Source organism: Solea solea, chromosome 19, assembly GCF_958295425.1.
Source record: "Solea solea chromosome 19, fSolSol10.1, whole genome shotgun sequence".
Lineage (NCBI taxonomy): Eukaryota > Metazoa > Chordata > Actinopteri > Pleuronectiformes > Soleidae > Solea > Solea solea.
In genome coordinates, this window is record NC_081152.1 from 14,665,961 (window position 1) to 14,687,211 (window position 21,251).

Consider the following 21,251-nt stretch of genomic DNA (forward strand, 5'->3'; position numbering starts at 1 on the left):
AAAAGAAGAGGAGTGGGGTAATGAGGGTAAAAAAAGGAGGAAGTAGATGATGGCGAGATGGTGAACGAAGGTTGCGGAGAAAAAGGAGGACCAATAGCAGGTTAAGGAGAAGTGGGCCGGAGGTGAGGGGTTAGGGTATTTAGGCCGAGGAGGGCAGAGCACTCACGGTGAAGGGGGTTCACCTCCAGTGTGAATGCAATGAGGTGAAACCACTAGAAAGGAGGATACAGAGAGTTCCTGTGACATACACCCTCTTTAATTCCGCTCCCCCCCCCACCCCCACTCAGTTCCCTTCCCTCCCTCCACCGCTGCTCCCTCTCTGCGACCAGCCACAGCAAATTCCCTAGGGCCAGGGGCAGTCCCCTTTCAGTCTCCAGTGACACAGTAATTAGAAGTGTGGGAACTGAATCCGTCCCTCTTTCTGAGCCCCGCACTCTCTCACCCGCACCCCCTCCCTCCTTTCGCTGTGCCCCCCACCCCCACCCCACCCCAAAACAGCTCCCAGCCCCAACCCTTCCACTGGTACTTCCTTTGCCACCTCTGTTTTTGTATCACACCTCTATTTTTGATCTCAGGAAATGGTGTCTGACCTCAGAATGACATAGAAGAGAAACATGTTGACATGTAAGGGTCATTATGACAATATATTTGTAATTATAATACGACTTGTGTCTGTTATAATGCGTGCAAGTGATGTTTTTTGAGTGACACTTTAAGGAATACTGACATATCACCTCCTGACAGACTCAATTAAAAACCATGCATCTATCAAAGACCCAGACTGACTCAATCCTCATGGGCCACCTGTGATGTTCATGGGAGCTACACATCACACACACTCACACACACCAACGCACAGCCCCATACCCTTCATTCACCCCCCGGACACCCCCCTCCCCCCCCCACCACCCACCCAGCTCCCAGTCACCCCCACCTCCCCTACATCTACAGAGTCCCCTATCTCTTCGAACAGAGCAACGCTGTCTCTCCAGCTCTCTGTCAAGCCCACCACCACCACCGCCGCTCCAACCCCCATTCGCTATCTCCGCGGCGATAACCATGGGAACAGCAGCACTGTGGGAACAGGCCACCAGTTGACCAAAATAGACAGCAGGAAAATGGAGGGAAAGAAAGAAAGAAAGAAAGAAAGGGCTCCCTACGTCCAAGGAGGCCTGTGAGTGTGTGCGTGTGTGCAGGAGATCCATGGGATCATCCAGACAGACAGGTACTCAGGCACTCCAGTCACCTCTGGTTTCCACTGGCAACAAAGAGGGACGCTGGGCGGCTTGAGTTGCTGCATTAATTCATTAATGGATATACAGCTTTGGTTGAGGTCGGTGGGACATGCTGAAAGCTCCCTTCTCACACGCACACACTTCAATGGTCCAAGAGTTAGCAGATAGCAGTGTCTCTCGCAAAAACAAAAAAGAAGGACTACACCCTTGACCACAAACACCCACACCCAAACTGCACACTAATACTACACCATCACACACACCCAGTCACACCCACACACATGCACCTCTAAAAGCTCACTTGCAAACACACATGCAAGCATTCAGACTGAGAGTTGACACGACTTCAGCAGTGACATGACTGCAATGGTTGGCATTCAAAAATCAGATTCATAAACTACCTCCGTCCAACACAAGTCACCAACACTAAAGCAGAAACTGATTAACATGTGGAAAATGATGAATAGAACACGTTTAAAAAGATCAATAAATCCTTCATACAGCATGTCACTATATCATGGCAGGATGTGGTTCTGAAGCGGAGACTATACCACAGAGGTTGTGTGAGTACTTAACAGGCTAAATTGTGTGATTTTTCTCCACTGCAACAGTGTCACAACTGTGCAAGGTGCAGCTATAACATGTTACAGATGTGTGCAGATGAGATCAAAATGGCGAGTATGAGGATTGGTTGCACTGATTACTCGTGTAACATGATATATAATCTTGAGATGAGATTACAGCAGCTGTGGCATTCATTCCCATGTTCGTGTGTTAGAAGTTAGAAGTCATCGCTGCATTATTGTATTTGTCTTTAGTAAACAGAGCTTGGACTACTTCCATCATCAAATGCTGCCTTGATTTTAATCTCAGCTGCGCACATGTAAAGTTTGGAGATTGTGTCTTTATTTGGTTGTTGTTGCTTTGGCATATCTGTGGACAAAATGTCAATTTTTCAAAAACAAACAAATGTTGTTTATGATCATGGCTGGTGTCTCTTGCTATGACAGGACATGCCATATTTAGAAAACAATTCATGTTTATTTTGCTATTAAACGCTTGACGGGCAAACCAAACAAAATGTATTAGAACCTATGATCGTTACTGTTTGCTATGTTTGTATTTAGTCCAAAGGCAATTCTGCTGATCAGAGTACACACAGATATGCATGTATAAACACATTTCTCCATGTCACATCATGAGTTAAAATGCTGGCATGCATTTCCTATGAGAAACATCAGATGCTGGTTCTCCTTGGCCTAAAAGAGGAGGCGGAGGAGGAGGAGGAAATGGGGAAAGACGCAAGTGGCGCATCATGGTCTTTTTTTAAAGTACCTAGTGTCCGTCTAATTTTCCATTCCATTTATATCTCTTGTGTCTCCCAGTAGCAACTACACTTACTTAATGTCCCATTATCACCCAAAATGTGTAGTTTTTCTTTGTTTTCCCTCTCTCCTTACTCTCTCCTTACATGCTCCTTTCTCGTCTTTCCAATTTCTATCAATTAATCTGCCCCTCTCAATCCATCTACACTCCCCCCTTTGCTTGTCCATGCCTTTCCCAGGCCAAGTAGCCTGACCTCTCCAGCTTTCTACCTCTTTGCTCCCTGGGGGTAGATTGGGGGGTGTCTTCCTGTGGCCATTCCCACCCCGCAAAAACTTTCACTTTAATCTGACTCCGTGAGTAAAAGAGGAGAAAAACAGAACAAAACAGAGCAAGTGTGTGTCTGTCTGTGTGTGTGTGTGTGTGTGTGTGTGTGTGCGCGCCCACCAAAACTGAGCTCCCAAAGCAAACAGACTCTTAACCTCCAGATAGCATCACATCACGCAAACTGCAGGCTTTGGGCAGAGACACTGAAAGACATAGTTTTAGGTTTTAAGGCTGAGCTGGTCCTACATTCCCAAGACCTACACATGCACGTACAAGCAGCAAACAAGGACACACATCAGACATTTCAAGAATGCTTCACACGGCGTAGAGACCTACATTTTAGAGCACAAACTGTGAAAACACACAGTCACAATGACGACATTCCCAGTTTTAAAACACGAGAGACGAGTTGAAACAAAAAAAAAGCAAAAAAATGAAAGCAGTAAAACATCATTACGCAAACCCAACCTCCAAACACAACAGATGCATGCACACACACAAAGTACAGTGGTGGAGTTCACAAACCACAGACAATGTGTGTGTGTGTGTGGGGGGGGGGGGGGGGGGGGGGGGGGTTTAGCATCTATTATCTCTGTCTCCAAGAGGTTTAAGTTTAATTGTTGACACAACTCGTTCTCGGAAACTGCACACACACACACACACACACAGGCTTGCACTAACACACAGCATGCACACACTGAGGGGTGTCGAAAGAAGAAAAAGACAACAACTCAGCCAACAGTGGAGAGGGGTTATTGTTGTAAAGATATATAGGTCAGTGGTTCCCAGTCTTGCCTTATCAGTAGCATTAATCACATTGTCATGACACTGAAGGTGTAAATCAGCTGTTTAATGATGGCTAGCACTAAAACCTGCAGGGCTCTGATTCCCGTAGACCAGGATGTGGTCATCTGAAGATTCTACAAAATTGGGAAACATCCACCACTTTTTATATCTCCAACAAAAATAATCTAACAACCATTTTTGTGTCCAAAACTGTATAAACAAGAGACAGAAAGACACGTGTGATCACATACCCCTCCTCTTGTGTGTGTGTCTTTAAACACAGACAACAGACCACACACATTCAACACTCAGAGACATGGCAATCATGAGCTAAAAGGTAGCTAAAATTATGCAGTCAGTACCCTAACATTAGCAAAACACAGCAGGAAGGATAATATGATTTACCTCCTACAACTCCTGTTACGCCACGCGGGATGTTATTCAAACCCACAAACCTGTCTAGGGAAAAAGTGTCTCTTCTAGTCAAATATTGTCTTATATCAGTTAAATTTCTGCTGTAGTGCTGCAACTAACGATTCTTTTCATAATCGATTAATCTGCTGATTATCGTCTCGAGGGTTATGTGGTCTACAAAATGTCAGAGAATGTTCAAAAATGTTGGGTGGTGTTTCCCAAAACCTCGATATGTTAATGTTCTCAAATGTCTTGATTTGTCCACAAACCAGAATACTCAGATTTAATGATTTAGTTGGAGCAAAGAACCCAGAAAATATTCACATTTATGCAGCTGTGACGCACTCTAATGAATCAATTATTAGTTTAGTAATCGATTCACTGCTGCAGCCATGTAAACCAAACTTTTTTAAGCTAATACATTGCTGTAGTCTTGAGTAAGGTTAAATAATGTGGTTTGGTAACTTAGTTCAACTCAACTAAAAGCCCATGTAGCAGTAAAACCAATCAGTGCATAGAAGACTGACCCCAAGTCAGCCTGTTAAATTGTGAGCCTTCACAAAAACTCTCATGTTTTTGGCTTCAACTTACAATAACATAATTCTACCTCCTAGAATGAAATCACAGTATTAAAAAAAACAGAAATGTCTAATCTGTTACTTATAATTTGAGAAAGAATGGCTACTGCATGTGGAGGACTGATATGTGCAACCACAATGAGCCCATGTGCCACAGAGTTGTGATGACAACAACGCTAAACCTCTCAGCTACTTTCTCACTGGCAGGTAGTAGCATGGCTGACTTTTTTTTTTCTTTTATTGCACCAGTTGTGTGCAGTGCAGGTTGACTGAGCACAGGAGGTTTGCAGTTTTGCAGTGAGTGTTGAGTGTGGGAGAATGATGTACGATCCACTAAGCTGCAAAGACCGAAGATCACATTTCACTCTCGCAAGGGAAACCATTATACCATGGCCACAGAAACAAAGAAAGTCTAACCAGAAGAATCTGGGGGGGGGGGGGGGGCATGGATGTTAGGGATCGTTCTCACATTTTTTGTAGTTCCTTTTTATTAATGTAAAACGTGTGATTCAGAATAGAATATCACTTTAAGCTAATTTCAATCCAGTTGTTCATAGATACTTTCATATTTTCTCTGCACTACACATTTGACCTACTTTTGCGGCTCCAAGCATAGATTAATTATATTTCAGCCCAAGTTCTGCATGTAAACAAATGCCTACAACAAAGTGAAGGATAATGCATTTTTAATGGACAAATGTCTGCTTTCTGTGTGGTTCTGTTGTCATTAGTTGACCTTAGCTTTGTTATTATACAGCAAAGAATTCTGCCTCCCTCAGGAGACTGTTGAGAAGCAGAGGGCAATCGCTCAGAGCAGCACAGTCTGGCTGTGCGGCTACTGTGCTCTGCAAAACACGAGAAAACTTCCTCTTTCTGTGTGTTGCTTGAGTGGTGGGCATCAGTAAGTGGTTCCCTCTCTCCCCGAGCGGCAGGGGAAAGTAGACCCTCTCGAGTGCCTCTTGGCTTCCCCACCTCCCCCATGAGCCAATAACACAGTCAGTCAGAGACTGAGCGAGACACACACATTTATACATACACACACACACACAGTGTGGTTTCTCCTCTGGAGGGGAACATAAACAGGGCCGTCTGTCTGCAAGCGGAGAGCTAGTTCTCATGACATCACCACCCAGCAGGAATGCTCTGCTCTGCCCTGTCAAAACTCCTCCACCGGCCAGCAAATCACACACACATGCACACACACACACACACATGTTGAATGATTTATGTGTGTCTACATTTTCCTCAAAGAAATGTACCATATACACAACGTGCAGACATTTGAGCCATTTTCTGTCTTCTGCTGTTTTCTTTGTATTGTGTTTTTTTCATGTCTCCCCGCTAACAGACCTCCTGTTCCTCTGCATCTCCTCCCAAATCTTAATCACACTGTTTTTCTCATTGCTTGCAATTATTTCTCAGTCATATCTTTATTGCCGGCTCTGTTTGCAGTGTCAGACCACATGTAGACCGCAGAAACAGAGAGCAGGCATGAGAGAGAACATGTGATAGCTCCAAAAAACCACACAGAGAATAATGCTAAGTAACCTATGAGAAACTTTTCTTTGTGTGTTTTGTGCATGTGTGTGTGGGTGTGGGGTACATGGGAAATTACGCACTACTTCATTGTATTAGTGTTTGGAGGAAAAGCCCTATTGAAGCTCTCCCTCCTTCCTTCTCACCTCTCTTCCTCCCTCTCTAACTCTCTCCTCCCTTTTCCATCGCTCCATCACTTTCTGCCACCTTAGCCATCTCCCCCCCATTTCCCCCTTTGCTACCTTTGCTGTCTTATTACCCCTTTCTTGTTTCCATCTCTCCACGTCAGTCGGTCACTGTCATGTTTTCTTGAAGTTTCTCTATCTTCTCTTTTTTCCTCTAGGTTTCTCTCAGGCTTTTGGGGAAAGCAGGGCAGGAAGCAGCTTGGCTCTCAGACAATGGAACACATCAAAAAGCACCAACCAGCCTCACCAACTTCTCTCTCTCTCTCCCACACACACACACACAAACACAGAGCAAGACAAACAGGACATTCCAGCTGCCGGCTGCACCGGATTCCTCGCCTTGGCTAATCTGAAACGGAGAGTGAGACTGGGAGTGGAGCAGAGCAGAGAGGCAGGGTGAGAACTATGGGTGAGGTAAGGGAGAGCAGGACCGATGGAGAGTGACAGGGCAATGCCGAGCCTACACTCAAACAAACACCTTTTCAGTTTTAAAAGCTCAGGTGTTAAATGGTTTCTGTCAAGACAAGCGTATCCAAAGTAACCTCACATTTGTGTGCATATAGCCATACAAGGAGAAACGATGACAGAAAATGAGTGAAGGAAAGAAATGTTGGGGAGCTAAAGAGGGAAAACCATGAATGGGGGTTACACAATGCAAAGCAATTTTAAAAATGTGTTATTGTGGTCCGTGTAATTGTGGTATAAAAGTGTTTCTTCCTGGAAGTAATTACATTTCTCAATTCAAATGTTATTTGTATAGCGCCAAATCACGGCATACATTATCTCAAGGCACTGTACATAGTAATACAGAAACCTTTGCAATATTACAGAGAGAAGAGAAACCAAACAGTTCACACACTGAGCAGACACTAGGCTTCAGTAGAGAGAAAAACCAGACTCAAAAATGTGCGGCCATCTGCCTAGACAGGTTGGGGTGAAACGAAAAATGGGGGACAGAAGAACCATCTAACAAACGTGTGACAACAGTTATTGATCATATAGGGTGTTTTACAAGATGCACTCCTGACTGCTTAACACAATGCAACACCATTGTGTCTAAAAGGGCATACCAGCTGTGTTGTTTTTGGGTCATTGGCATTTGGATTGGAATGACGTGACTCTAAGTTGGTCCAATATATCAAGATGTCATTGAGTTTAATGTGTAATGTAATGCTCAAGCACGTTTTATTGAATAAGACCTATTCACAGGGGATATTTGTTTACATGAATGAATAGGACAAGCGTATGCTTTACAAATATTATTAATTAGGGTTCCACTCCAGGGCCAGTGGCGTTAATGTGTCAAGTGTAAAGTTTTGTATTACTTCAAAACTGAATACATGTGTCTTACTTTCTGGATGTGTTCCAATAAAGTGATTGAGAAATAATTACACTGTTTGCCATGATAGCATCGCTAAAGCAACAAATCTAAAGGCGGCTGAAGACATTTGCATAGCACAGTACACATGTCTAATGTGGTTTGGACACAAATTAGCTTGTGTACACCACACAGTGAAAACCTGCCAAGCCACAACAGATGGAAAGTAGCCAGTCCCTAATTCTCTTCTTTTGTTTCAGGTTAACATTGTCTCTTGTATATGAGTTTAATAATAAGGTTTATGCTCCTGTCGTCAGTAACCACCTCCCCTTATGTGTTTGGAAGAAAAGAAATGTTGGCATGAAAGCAGAAAGAACAGAGAAAGTAAACAAACGGAGGTGGAAGAAGATAGATGATCATGATGACATGAACTACCCTATATTCTACTGTACAAGTGAAAACCCCAAAAACTTTTTTAAAATTTGCATACAAGAATAAAACAATAGTGGAAAGGTTTTATTGTAGCCTTCACTACTTGCTAATTAAGTTGTTTCAACCTGAAACTGCCACTTAAAAACAATACATTGTTTGTGCAAAGTAAATCCTTTGTCTTCCAGAGACTGAGAGAGACTGAGGGGTGTGTTCACAGCACATCTTTATGACAGACACGGAAGACAATTATGCTATTGGCAAACCAGTGGTACTGGGTAGAAATCTTAATCCGCCATTAGAGTTGTTGTTTTAGCAATGATCATAAATATTTCTGAGACACTTTATTGGAACACATCAACAAAATACGGGAGACATGTTTGCAGATTTAAATTAACTAGCTTCTACTGTACAGGTTAACATGTCAAATATTTAGTGTGACACAGCCTTACCCTTAAACAAAACCCTGTGTTTGTCCTCCTATTTAATGTCGACAAATATCTGCTGTGAAAAAGGTCTATTACCACGTTTATTCAAGACATACTTGAGCATTACATACTGTACACAGGTTACACGAGTTAAACTCATTGACAGTTTGGTAATATATAAGACCAATTTTCAGTCACATTGTTCCAATCCAAATGTCAAGGATCACAGGTTTTGACAGACATAAAACAACAAAGCTGGTGGTGCTCTGAGACTTTTGCACAGTACTGTATATTTCCTCTTTATCTGCTGTACAGCGTGAGATCAGCAAACCAAACAGCTGTCACATGGTAAGTTGTTTGTTCCTGGTGTTCTACGGCAGTTAACATCCCTAAAGTTGCATTACTGCTTTTTCTGTCTCTTCTTTTCCTTCTGTATCCCTTTAACTATGTCTTCCGGCATCTAGTGCTGCTACTACTGCACGTCTCTCCCTCCCAAACCTCACGTGTAACATCAAAAGGAAGGCGAGAAACAGCAGAACGATGGTTTTTAAAATGGAAAAACCTTTAAAATGATTACCTGGGTGGGTACCGGCCTTAACCACTGAGCTAACCCACCCCTTAACATCTGATTTACCACCACACCAATGACAGAAACCACAAACACAAATTCATATCATGTGTGCCCACGCACACACAGGTGTCATTACACTGCTATGCTATCCTGGGGCCAACCTGACTGTGGGAAAATAGAGTAGGCATGATTTCTTTAAGCCAGACACTTGAGTGAGTGATGGCTCATCATCTTCCTTATCTATCCGTGTGTGTGTGTGTCTCTGTCAGCCATGAGAACAAAATTTAAAATGACTCAGGGACATCCCACAGGTTACAAGCTGCAGGTTTTTCAGGGGGATTTTCAAACTGCTTCTAAACAAACGCCTGCTTCTCAACTGTCATTCTACAGTAGAATTTGACAGAGGTATCTACTGCATCGTAAAGCAACTTGTTCAAATGTATGTTTCAATTCTTTTACATGCACAATTTAATTTAATAGTTTAATTTAAAACTGTAGTCCAACTAGGACAGCCAATCGGAGACCAAGGGTACATGTGGATGAGCAAATGTATTTATTGGCTGTGTATGTCTCCTAGGTGGGTGGCGCTGTATCCGTCTAGTATGTATTGAATTAGTTTCCTTTACGTCCCAGAAAAACAAAAGCGATCGGGCCATGGTTCTGTATGTTTTGTACCTGCTGTACATGTTAATCGTGATACAAATCAGATGGGGCATGGCTCTTGTGGTTACTGTGTTGTCCAAAGAGAGACGCTGCCGTTGTATTATTTCCGGCAACAGTACCGCAGTTTATACATCGTCTCTTTCTACTTCTGGGTCAAAGACTGGGGAGACATGCATGAGAAGATCGCAAATGCAGGAGTAATTGGACTAGGAATCGCATTATCCAGGTATGTTAGTCCGACTATCTCGATTTGAGTCGGACTAACATGTTCACATGACATTAAAAGCCCAGCTTTTGTTTGGGCTTAAGAGGTTCACTGCTAAGATAAACATCAGAAAATGTCAGTGTCTTTGATTCATGGCTCTGAAATGTAAATATGAGGACAAACATTCATGTTTTAATCTTTCAATCTGTTTTAATCTTTTGAGATTAAGGCTACATTGTTAATTCCGCCTTGTCCAAATGATGTGTTTCATTACCGTGACTGACGTTTTTCCCCTTTTATTTCAGTGACTTCTACGGGGCTTCCCAGATAAGCAGACAGGAATACTTCCATATCTGCAATGAATGACTCATCTCCCAGAAACACTACACCCTGTGTAGTTAAGTGAAAGCTCAATATTTGTGGTCATGTCTCTCTTGCTTATTCATTCATAAAGTCACGCCTTAGAGTGACATGACTATTATAATGGCTCCCCTGCGGACAGAAAGACAGACAGACAGACAGACAGACAGCATGTCGCCCCCTGAAAAAAAACAGACAAAGGACATGGACGTACAGGCTGACCATCAATCACTCATAACTGTGCCCACTAACTGTCTACATGTGTGTAAATCAGACAGAGTGGTGGTGAGAGTGACCTGTGCTATGTGTGCGCACCACTTTCTCCAAGTGTGTGTGTGTGTTCACTTTTCTCAAACCGTGTGAGTGTGTGCACGAGTAACAGGAGAAGCGGAGCCTTCGCCACACACAGTGGGAAATATTTGAGATGGTTTCCCTCGGAATGTCTTGGCGTGCCGATGGAATGCCCTCCCCCTTCCCCACCGTTGCCTCCTCCCCTCTCTTGTTGTCGCTCTCCTCAAGTCTCCGGAGAGGAGGAGGGAGAGTGGGAAATAGGAGGGACGCGCAAACTCGACTCCTGTTTTGTCACCACAAAGAGCGGTGTGTGCACAAAAGACGTCAGATGAAGCCACTGTGTGAAAACACACTTAAAACTATAGAAATGGGACATTTTTGTTATCTGCAAATGCTGATGGTAAGGTGTGAGGAACATGCAAGTCTATAAGAAGCACAGCATCCTCTTCTTTTCACACACACTACTTACACCCTGATGCTGACTAACTTTAATTGCACACTCACACACGGACAAATATCTACACACACACACACAAGCTCATAGCCAGTGAAGGGTAACTTTAAACGTGTCTAAACCTCTCACATTCCTGTTTCTTATCCTGCGGCTCTCTTTGTAGATCAAAGGACATACAAGTTTTTCTATCGCCTCACCCTCCTCCACCCCTTGGCTCCTCATCCTCCTCAGCCACCTTTCTCAGACACTCTCCTTTCCTCGCTCTCTTCCTCACTCGCTCGGTCAAGTCGCGCTAGGACCACAGCTATTTAACTAGGCGACTGTCCAAACACGAGCAATTGTTGAATTAAGTCTGTCCAACTCTCCTTCCCTAGGTGACAATACGTTACCTTTATTAGTATGATGTGCTTTACTTTACAGAAAGGACATGTGGGACACAATTCTGTGTCTTTCTACTGTCCGTTAACTTCAAAATAGTTAATTATTTAAGCTGAGAGAGCATAAATTCTTCCTCCCTGTCTTTCCAGTCCAAATGCACCAATCTGTACTTCATGTTTTTCTCCTTGCTGTATTTTTCATCCATGTTCCAGTGTCTTGTGTTATTTCCGGTCCAAGTCTGGGGGTGGAAACTGGCACAGAGTGCCTAATCTAGTTTGGGTCTGGTTGAACATGTACATGCAATAACTCTAGTCTCTGCAATAACTCCTAATCACATTCTCTGGGTGTGTTAGTGTGACTAGGGAATTCTATGCAGTACAATTTTAAGTAACTAACATGTTTACGGGTATTTTAAAAGTCCAGTTTTAGGAGAACAAGCACTGTCATTGGATTCATTTCATCTCACGTTCACAGAAATGGATCCATTTTAGTTTTTCCTTCACTCTTATCCATGCATTACTCTCGATCTTACTTATTGACTTATTTGCTCCTTTTAACGTTTTCTCGTTGCTATTCACATTCTCTCGCTCTTCATCTTTTTTTACCTCGCTGCCTTCACCTCTGTTCTCACTTCTCTCTCTCTCTCACTCACTCCCTCCCTCCCTCTCTCCTTTTCCTCTCGCTAACCACTCCATCTCTCCCACCCCTCCCTCTCATGGTGTGGCGGTTCCTGTTGCTCTTGTTTTCACTTCCCCAGTAGTCTGGTGCGTGGGAACCAGCGTTTCTGCAGCAGTAGTGTCTACGAATGAGTCTGAGTGTGTGTGGTTTGTGCTCTCAAGTGCTGTTTGTGTGTGTGTGTGTGTGTGTGTGTGTGTGTATATAAAAGGTGCTGAGGAACTTGTGTGTGCATGAGCGTGGTGTAGTCAGTTTTTGTCAATTTTGGGTTTTGTAAATAGAGCAGTATATGTGTGAGTGTGAATGTTTATCTCTCAGCAATCTCTGCTACCTCAACATGTCTCTATAAAAGGCCAATATGGCAGAATTGTGTGTCTATGTGTGTGTGCGTGTGTGTGAAGTATAGATGCAGCATTGTCATTAGCGGTGGATATAGGATACATCTGGATTAGGAAACTGTGATGGACGAAGCACCACTCCACCCTCGTACCCTTCCCGTCCCTTCGCAGGAATGAAATTAAAGTTCAATGTGGGCAACGTATTGTGGATAAACTACACACAGTAGAGTTACTTGCAGCTAAAATCTATGAAATGAGGAGCCAGATACATTCATGATAAGTTTGTCACAAACAAAAAGTGTCTTTCAAAGTTTCTCGATGAATTACTGTGTATCCACCGTGTGTAGAGGGCCTCTGCCATGCCAGGTTTATCTCTCTGTGGCCTATTGATACACAGATCAACCATTTCCCTGCGTGCATTCAAGTTTGCTGTTAATCTCCTCTCCGCTGTGCTCTCTTCCTTCATGACTTTCATCAGTGGTGTATGTGCATGAGACAAAGGGAGTGAAACTAACCCATCCATTGCTAATCACAGAGCCCTGCAGTCAGATAACAAAGGGGTTAACTTCGCCTGGGTGGGCTATGGAGCAGCCCCCAGGGCAAAACACACTCACTCACTCTCTCTCTGTCACTCACACCTATCGACACAAGTCATGTCCACCATCATTAAATATCAACTACTATTATAATATACTCTCCTTTTCCAACAACACACCATGAAGTACATCCTTAAAGTTAGGTTTCTCAAATTTAACCATGTAAATTTGGCCTTAAATTCAATCAACTCTACACTTTAAGATAATAATTAAATATTTAATGTATGAAAAGTATCAGAATGAGAATAATTATTCACTTAGTTCCCATTATCTTCAAAGCAGATGGTTATTCTCTCGTTGACAGTACACAAGTGGACATTCACATTCAAGGTGTAAACTGATGGAAAGGATCTAAGGCCGAGCTGCTAATGATTTTAGAGGTCACATTTGTCCTTGCATTGGTCATAATATATCAAAGCAACTTCCCCTTGAAGTGGTGTCAGGCACATAGGTGGCTGACCATTTGGCTGCTGGCTGTGTCAGACTGATTTTGTCTGGTGTGTGTTTGTGCCATCATCATCATCATCATTATGTCAGCAGGACAGGAGGTCTCCTCTAGGTGGTCCAGGTTTTCAGCATTTTGTGTCTGACGCAAATGAACCCAGTGGCGTAGCTTGACACATTTGTGGCCCCCGACAAGGAGCATACCAGAACACCCAAGTTAAGAAAATGTCCTTCACTGCTACCACACGCAAACACAGCCGTCGTCAGAGTACGCACAGGTTTCCCTAAACAACCACCCAGGGAGATCTCTACAGGTCAGATCCAACTTTTGAATAAGAACAATGCTTTACACTGTTTTAAACTCTCCTCTCACTCCTTCTATAACTTGCACTCACATATTTTGTGTTACTGGCATTGGTGAAAAATGTATTAGAAATTGCCTCAGGTTTAATTCTCCTCCCTCTTTGTAATTAATGTTCTTGTTTATGCATTTATTTCTCCATGTCAATACTTGTAAAGATCCAGTTTCAGGTGGTAGAGAGCTGAGCAACATATTGCAGACATCCCTCTTCCCTGCCTCATCCACCAGCTACTCCTGGGGGTCCTGAGGGACTTCCAAGCCAGATGGGAAATGCATTCCCTCCAGTGTCTCCTGGGTCTGGCCCTGGGTCTCCTGCCGATTGGAAATGCACAGAATACCTCCACAGGGAAGCAAGAAGGAGGTCTACTAGTCACTTAGCCACTACTGGTTGTCTTCAGCATGAAGGTACAGTATATCAGGTCTTCACAAATGCTCAAGCCCTTCATATTTCACTTGGAAATGCACGCAATTTACCCCACACTCATATTATTGCTTAAGACATATCCATAATCTGACTGTTAATCTCTCATTCCATTTTTTCCATTCCAGCCTTACGAATAAAAACAACCCCAAAGAAAGGAGAGGAATTCTCCAACAACTTCAACTCTTTTCAACTGAAAAAGGAGGAGGGACATTACACATCAAAAGTCACAGCGCACCATGCCAAGGCTCTCACCTTTGTCTGCTGCCTATTGTCACTGACAATACTAAAAACAAAGAAGTGCAATAAAGGGTGTTAATTTGCCCCTTTCTGCATTTCCTATAATCGTATATTATTTATTTTTTTCTCTTTTATTCAGGATTGCACAATTCACTGCGGCGACCACAGGCTTTGTTCTCATAATTAAGGAAGTGGACCAGTTCAGCCGTTACAAAGCCACAGATATATTGCTCGAGTGTGGGAATTAAAGCATTTACCCTTTGTTTTGTGTATGTAATCATAGCTCGTTAGCAGTGAAGATCTAAAACACCGTATGTATGTAACATGGAAGGATTTTGTACATAAATTTCAGATGGATTTCTTTGTAACATGAATCCCTGTATTTCTACCATTCACACCATAAAAGTTGCAAAGAAAATGTTTTATGATCGCAGCTGTTCAAATGTCAAGAGAGGTCAAATATTTTTTCACAGTACAGGTGTGTAAAATGCCCACAAACACCATTGCTCGAATTGATCTTCACGGAAAGTACGTCATGCTCACTTAAGGGCACACTCAAGACTTTTGGATGCAAACTTTATCCTCCGTACTGTACCGTGCTCTGTGGCTGCATTTCTGCATGTACATGCCTGTGGTTCTGTTCATATCAAACTGAAGCTTCAACACATGCGTACTCAAGCTCACATTCCACCCCAGAAGCAGCGATTTATCTCCAGGAGTTCACGCGCGGAGCTGTACATGTGTAGGCACCACTGGACCTCCTCACATCACCTCAAGCAAGCTTCCATAGATACATGATGGATCATTGATGGAAACTGGGCAGGAAACTGTTGTGCTACAGAGTCAGCGCATACTGTCCAAAATTTACGTCACGCAGACCCTTGTGGACCTCTGTGGACACAGACTGTATGACTTCAATGTGAGCTTTCCTACCTGGCAGCGGCTGAATATATCGCTGGGAGTGGGCTGGACATTGAAGTGTCTGAGGACTCTGACAGCCTGGTCTCTGGCCTTTTCTGAACAGTCAAGTGACAGACAGCGACCCTCGCCCACCTGGGAACGCAACTATCAACATGGAAAGAGAGATGCGGGTTCATGTAAAGAACACAAAGGCATTGAAATTTGTTCCCGGCTTCATAATTTGTTATTACTTACACTTTGGAACGGTTGTCCACATGTGAGTATAACGCGGCCTTCCATGTGTGCTAACTAAAACACAACAAACACACATAAAAATACATTCATATTTGTGTTTGTAAAGGACTTTGTCATCTCTCAGTGTGTGTGTTTATTGCCTCTGTGTATTCTCAATCCTCACTACTAACTCACCTCAGCCGCTCTTCTGTGGTCATCAGTGCTCTCTAACATGACCACATCAACGCCTAAGCAGCGCAGGTACCTCCCAAGTCCTTGTAGCATGTTGTCACACACCACCCGCAACTGCTGTGGGGGCAGCAGGGGGGCATTTTCAGAGGGTTTCTCGCCACACAGGAGGCCTTTCTCTGTGTCAGAGCGAGGGGGACTGACCCTCTGAGCCCCCTGACATTCCTAAATGGACAGAGACAAAAATGTGATACTTAACTGATCCCCACAGGGGGATTTTCTTTTCACTCACACCACAGTGCAGGGAGGACAAAGCACAGGGTGAGCTATAAAACTGCCCCCCTTGGAGCTGATAGGAACTGCTGAAGGGTCTCGGTCAAAGACATATTGTCCCTCCCTGCAGGTTGGAGGTTTGTATTCAGAAGGTCTGAGTTTTTGCATCCTTATACATATTGTTATACATATAAGAATAATAAGTTCTTTATCAGAGAAAAGGACTGATTATGAATCATGATTGCTGCCTGTGAAAAAAAGAATTATCTCATAGACTGATCTTTTATCATAAAAAAAACATTCAAAATTCTCCTCCTTAAGTTACCAACACGTTTTCTGCAGATTTCTGCGAAAAACCCAAAACCATACAACACTTATTCAGAGTCAAGATTCAAACAGCCAAGGTCAGGTCAAGAAAAGGTTAAATCATAAAGCGATTCTGGTTTCCACATTTTCTTTTCTCATAAATCAAAGTTCCCACTCCTCAAATCAACCTGTCAAGCTATAAAAACATCCATCTGACGTCTGACATGTACCTAAAAAAAAGTAGAAAGAAAGACAGATTTCCTAAGCTTAATGTTCTCCTCTGTGCTTTGACCGAATAGGAAAGTTGTTTTCTTCCATACAACTTCACATCCTACACTTCACAGCATTTGGTGTTGATAGCAACCACATAAAAATAAATGAACCCTGTCAATAACATCATTTGCTGTGGAAAATGGCAAGAGAACCCTAACCTCTTGGCCAAGAGTCTGTTTCTTCTGTTTCTTCTCCTTCGGTGTTTTGTCTCCGCTCTTTTCTGAATGGCTTGAAAAGATGCTGCTCAGGTCAGCTGGCAGCCCGAAGTGAGCTGCATTGCTGGAAAGGACAGAGTACACGTCCAGCAAACAGCAGGCATCTGCCACTGGAAGGTTTAGAAACGCAGAGAGAGAAAAAGCAAAAGGATTTATAGGTTTTATAGGTTGTGATATTCTATTATGACAAAACCAGCGACCATCTGTCTCTGCCATTGTGCATCTTGCATAATAGCTTACCTGCATATCTAATTTGGCTGATGCGCAGTGGACGTTTCTCCCAGTTGGACATCTGCTCCGTCTTGTCCAGTGGTTTTCCCAGGACCTGTTGTACCAGTAAACTGAGGCCTTTTTCTGCAGAATTCTCTCCAACAAGCACCTCTTTAGGGCCATTATGAATCCTCCTCCCCTTACTGCTCTGCATCTGTACAAAGAATTACATACCAAAGTTTGACATTTCTCCCAAAACAAATGATTGTTTAATCATTTTCATGCTCTTGCACACAAGGCTCCAGCGAACATACCTGTAGTCTAATAGTCCCTTCCTATTTATGTCCAACAACAACACCCTCTTTCAACCAAACATTCCCTGTGATTTTTGCGAAATGCGTTTTTGCATTCCTCACGTCCTGCAACAAGCAGTCTGCTCCAGCAGATGGTGAAGAAACCTCATCAGTTACTGGCCCTTGTTGCGATTTCCACATTCCTGTCCCCCTCAGAGACTGTGAGCTCAGCTACATGCATCTCAGACTAAATGCTGGGCTATAGCCTCCAAATACAGCAACATAACCTCGTATACAGTGTCCCTGGTTGCACTGGACACAGTGGACAAGCAATAACCCTAACAATTAAGAGAGGACCATTAAACTAATTGTGTCTTTCTCAGTCTGAATGACGAGATACAATTACCTTTTGATGTACTCGAAGAAGATCAATCACCCCCTCCATCTTCAGAGGCTCCTCTAAAAGCTGGTGCCAGGTGGCCAAGAGACACTTGAGATCCCCAGACATACCATAACCTACATTTAAACAAAAGGAAAAAAAAGTGAGTGACAAAAATGCCTCAAATTAATTTGATTAGACCTTTATCGAGACTGCTGCTCACCCAGTTTAGAGATATTTCTGTGAGAAAACAAGCTCCTGATGAAACCAATAGTATCTGGGTGTTGGCAGAACCCGTTTGCACAGAGGTCCAATAAGAAAACCTGGTCAAACACTGCAAGCTGTATCAGGGCAACTTGCTGATTTGAGATGCAACCAAATGTAGGCTGCCACTCCATGTCGACTCCAACTGTAACACCGTCCTAAACAAGAGATAAAGAGGGGGGTCATAAATCATAAAGTCGTGAAAAAAGAGCTTCCTCTTTTCTAAGAAACTACATCGCTGTACCTTCAGCAAGATGTTTCGACATCTCTGGAGATCTTCCACCGTTCTCACAAAGTGAACCTTGTCTTTGGCAAGCGGCACCTGGTAAAACTTCTGACGGTGACGCTGAGACGGAATCCAGTCCTCAGTTTGTGCTGAATCACATATCTGTCTGAGCACAGGAGAGAAACGGAGGTGCCCACCATTCACTTTATGATCGTAAGAATGAGTGTAGCGTCTCAATAGCAGATCAGACATGTGGCGTAGTAATTTGGCATAGTAAGTAAGTAATATATAAAGTTTACAGCCTGAAACAAAGTTAATGGTAATATTACAGTTTGCAAGAAAGACACGCAGTTACAATGTTTGGCTCTACACTTCAGGGATAACTTCAATTACACATATTTATATAAATAAATACCACATATTTATTGAGCTAACTTACTGTAGATGGGGTGGTAGACTCTGCTGCACGTCCCATACACCGAAGGGAAGTTGATTTCTGGGGATGTTGTATTTCAGTGACCACTGCGAGGCTGTCCTGAGGCCACAATACTGCACCAACATCTCCACCAATTTAATCTGCAGCTTGTGGTCATCTGACACGACATACTAAACAGAAAGAATACACGTGTGCACCATGTACTAATATACACAAAGGGGAGTTGTGGTCATTGTCATGTCAAAACATAAGAACTGACCTGTACGTGGTCCCTCCAGTTCTCCTCTGTCATGCTTTTCTGAACGAAAAATACAGTTGACCATATAATTATTGCATTTCCCTCATCAAATAAATCACTAATATTGTAATTTTGCTGCAATTTAATTTGAAAGGAAGCAACATCCGTTACCTCCACAAACCTCTTATACATGAGGAAACGTAAAGAGTCCAGTCTCCTCTTGTGCAGAGCATTGGGACACAGTCCTGTGCCAAAGACACAAGATTACATCATTTCTGCCTGACACACAGATGGATACATACGTGAAAACGGGCACATGTGCCTCATCACACACCTTGCTCAATGTTGAATTTCTCAACAAGTCGTACGACGTGTTTGGAGAGGATTTTGGGCTTGATCAGGCCCATGCAGTGTTTGGAGAGGTAGAGGTGAGGAAACCGCCTGGGCAAACACACATGATCGTTCAGATATTACTGTATACAGAGTCACGCTGTACATTCACACACGTTCCCATACCTGCTTATCTCGTCTACAGTGAAGCTGGGGTGGCACCAGGAGTCCAGCAGCGTCACGAGCTGTTGCTCTAGATGATGGTGACCTGTGACGAACGACTCCGCCAATGACAGCTTATCCTGCAGGATTAATGGTACGCACATCTGCAGGAGAAAATGATAAGAAACGGTTAAGAGTATAAAAAAACATTTGAAGACTTTAAAATTCATTCAACACATAGTAAGTGTGCCAATATACAATATCTCCAAAAAATGTTTGTCTCACCTCTTCCATATTCATGTCCGTCTGTAACTTGAATTTTATGCAGAGCACAGCTGCCTGTGAAAAACATAAATAAAGGTTTTTGTCAGCATTTGTTACTTACAGCAGTGTCTGAAATATTTCTCTTATATTTACCTCTTTGTAGCAGTGGAAAGCCTGCAACCTCACAATGTGCAGCCGGAGTACGGCCGGGTTCACGGAGCCGAGGTGGTAGATGTTTATGAGGTTCTCAATAAAGCCGCCGTGAGTATCAGTCAGTAAACACAGAGCACGATTCTGAAGCTTCAGTGCTTCGCATTCTGGTTTTGAACTTAGGGTCACCTGGTGGAAAAGACACAAATGACAAATTCATTTCATACAGAGATTAAAAGCGTGGACTCAATGTCTCTGAAGGTGTTGTGAGCTGTGATACATCTCTGCAGTTTCTTTGCAGATGGATCTCAACTAACCTGAGGATGCTCCTTCACCCACGTCTGGAATTCCGTGAGTATCTGAAAGGCAAGGGTGTGGCTCCGACCCTTCTGTTTGCCCGGACAGCTTTCCAGGATTGTTAGCAGGGCCTCTAGAGGCTCATGCAGCTTTGAAAATCCCTGAATAGCTACACAATGTAGCTGTTAGGAAGTAGAAAAAACTTATATCTTAGAAAGGAAAATCTCAATACTATATGAAATGCCATAAACATGGTATTTTCTGTTAAAATAACAATAATCGTGTGTTTCATGAGATGGGAATCAAAAGAACTGCGAATGTTGTTGACTCCTTTTTCTCATATATCATTTGAGTTTTAATTGAACAAATTTCTCAAAGTGTTTTCAAGAGCTACCAAACTAACTTTAATTTTGAAGCCTTGACAGACCAGATGTTCAAAGAAATCACCTGACACCAGACACCTATTGGACAATACTTGCAGTCAATCACACTGGTATCCATCCAGGACATAAAACTAGTGATCAACTTTTCATCAAAATGTTTGCTGATGGTACTCATCAAGTGAAAAATAGGCTCATTTTCGCATAGACTTCTTCCTTCTCTAGTAAATCATCATTAGCAGTTGAGTCATAGTTATTGGTAAAATTAGGTAAACTTTTAGAGAAACTGGGACTCATCAGTATGTGAAGAGAGAGAGAGTTTATGTCCCTCTCCTGACCCTGCAGACACAGGATTACAGGACACAGGACACATTTTAGGTCTCAGCTTAGGACTGCAAACTCTGGCATTACAAATTTCCTACATGAGAAAATAATATCTGTGTGAGAATGCTTCACACTGTGTCTTAATTTGCAAAACAGATGTTATCCACTCAATATCCTCCTCACACAGATCTCAAGTTCATTCGGTGCAACACAAATTCCTTCCTTCCTACTGACAGACACTCTGGTTTCCTCATTAACTCACACATGCACGCATTCACACACACTGGTGAGCGTCATTTAAACATGTAATTCCTGTGTTTTTCTTCTTCTTTTAGAGTCACGTGCACGCCAT

At 42.9% G+C, this 21,251-nt stretch overlaps 1 protein-coding gene and 1 long non-coding RNA gene across 2 annotated transcripts in view; one reads left to right on the plus strand and one right to left on the minus strand.

The window, feature by feature from the left end:
* LOC131446275 (uncharacterized) overlaps positions 1 to 15,482 on the plus strand; it is a 30,766-nt gene extending 15,284 nt beyond the window's left edge. The window contains exons 3-6 of the long non-coding RNA XR_009233907.1: positions 6,543 to 6,798; positions 13,631 to 13,848; positions 14,054 to 14,300; positions 14,445 to 15,482. This is a non-coding gene — a long non-coding RNA (uncharacterized LOC131446275). The remainder of the gene's footprint in view (positions 1 to 6,542; positions 6,799 to 13,630; positions 13,849 to 14,053; positions 14,301 to 14,444) is intronic.
* exd3 (exonuclease 3'-5' domain containing 3) overlaps positions 1 to 21,251 on the minus strand; it is a 37,710-nt gene that overhangs the window by 12,078 nt on the left and 4,381 nt on the right. Inside the window, exons 4-19 of the mRNA XM_058617407.1 lie at positions 20,216 to 20,377; positions 19,902 to 20,087; positions 19,770 to 19,823; positions 19,509 to 19,648; positions 19,327 to 19,433; positions 19,164 to 19,237; positions 19,014 to 19,052; positions 18,758 to 18,924; positions 18,337 to 18,484; positions 18,052 to 18,250; positions 17,856 to 17,965; positions 17,187 to 17,370; positions 16,890 to 17,056; positions 15,886 to 16,104; positions 15,712 to 15,765; positions 15,490 to 15,621 (exon numbers count right to left, since the gene is read on the minus strand). Of these exons, the coding sequence (XP_058473390.1) occupies positions 15,490 to 15,621; positions 15,712 to 15,765; positions 15,886 to 16,104; positions 16,890 to 17,056; positions 17,187 to 17,370; positions 17,856 to 17,965; positions 18,052 to 18,250; positions 18,337 to 18,484; positions 18,758 to 18,924; positions 19,014 to 19,052; positions 19,164 to 19,237; positions 19,327 to 19,433; positions 19,509 to 19,648; positions 19,770 to 19,823; positions 19,902 to 20,087; positions 20,216 to 20,377 (2,142 nt within the window). The remainder of the gene's footprint in view (positions 1 to 15,489; positions 15,622 to 15,711; positions 15,766 to 15,885; positions 16,105 to 16,889; positions 17,057 to 17,186; positions 17,371 to 17,855; positions 17,966 to 18,051; positions 18,251 to 18,336; positions 18,485 to 18,757; positions 18,925 to 19,013; positions 19,053 to 19,163; positions 19,238 to 19,326; positions 19,434 to 19,508; positions 19,649 to 19,769; positions 19,824 to 19,901; positions 20,088 to 20,215; positions 20,378 to 21,251) is intronic.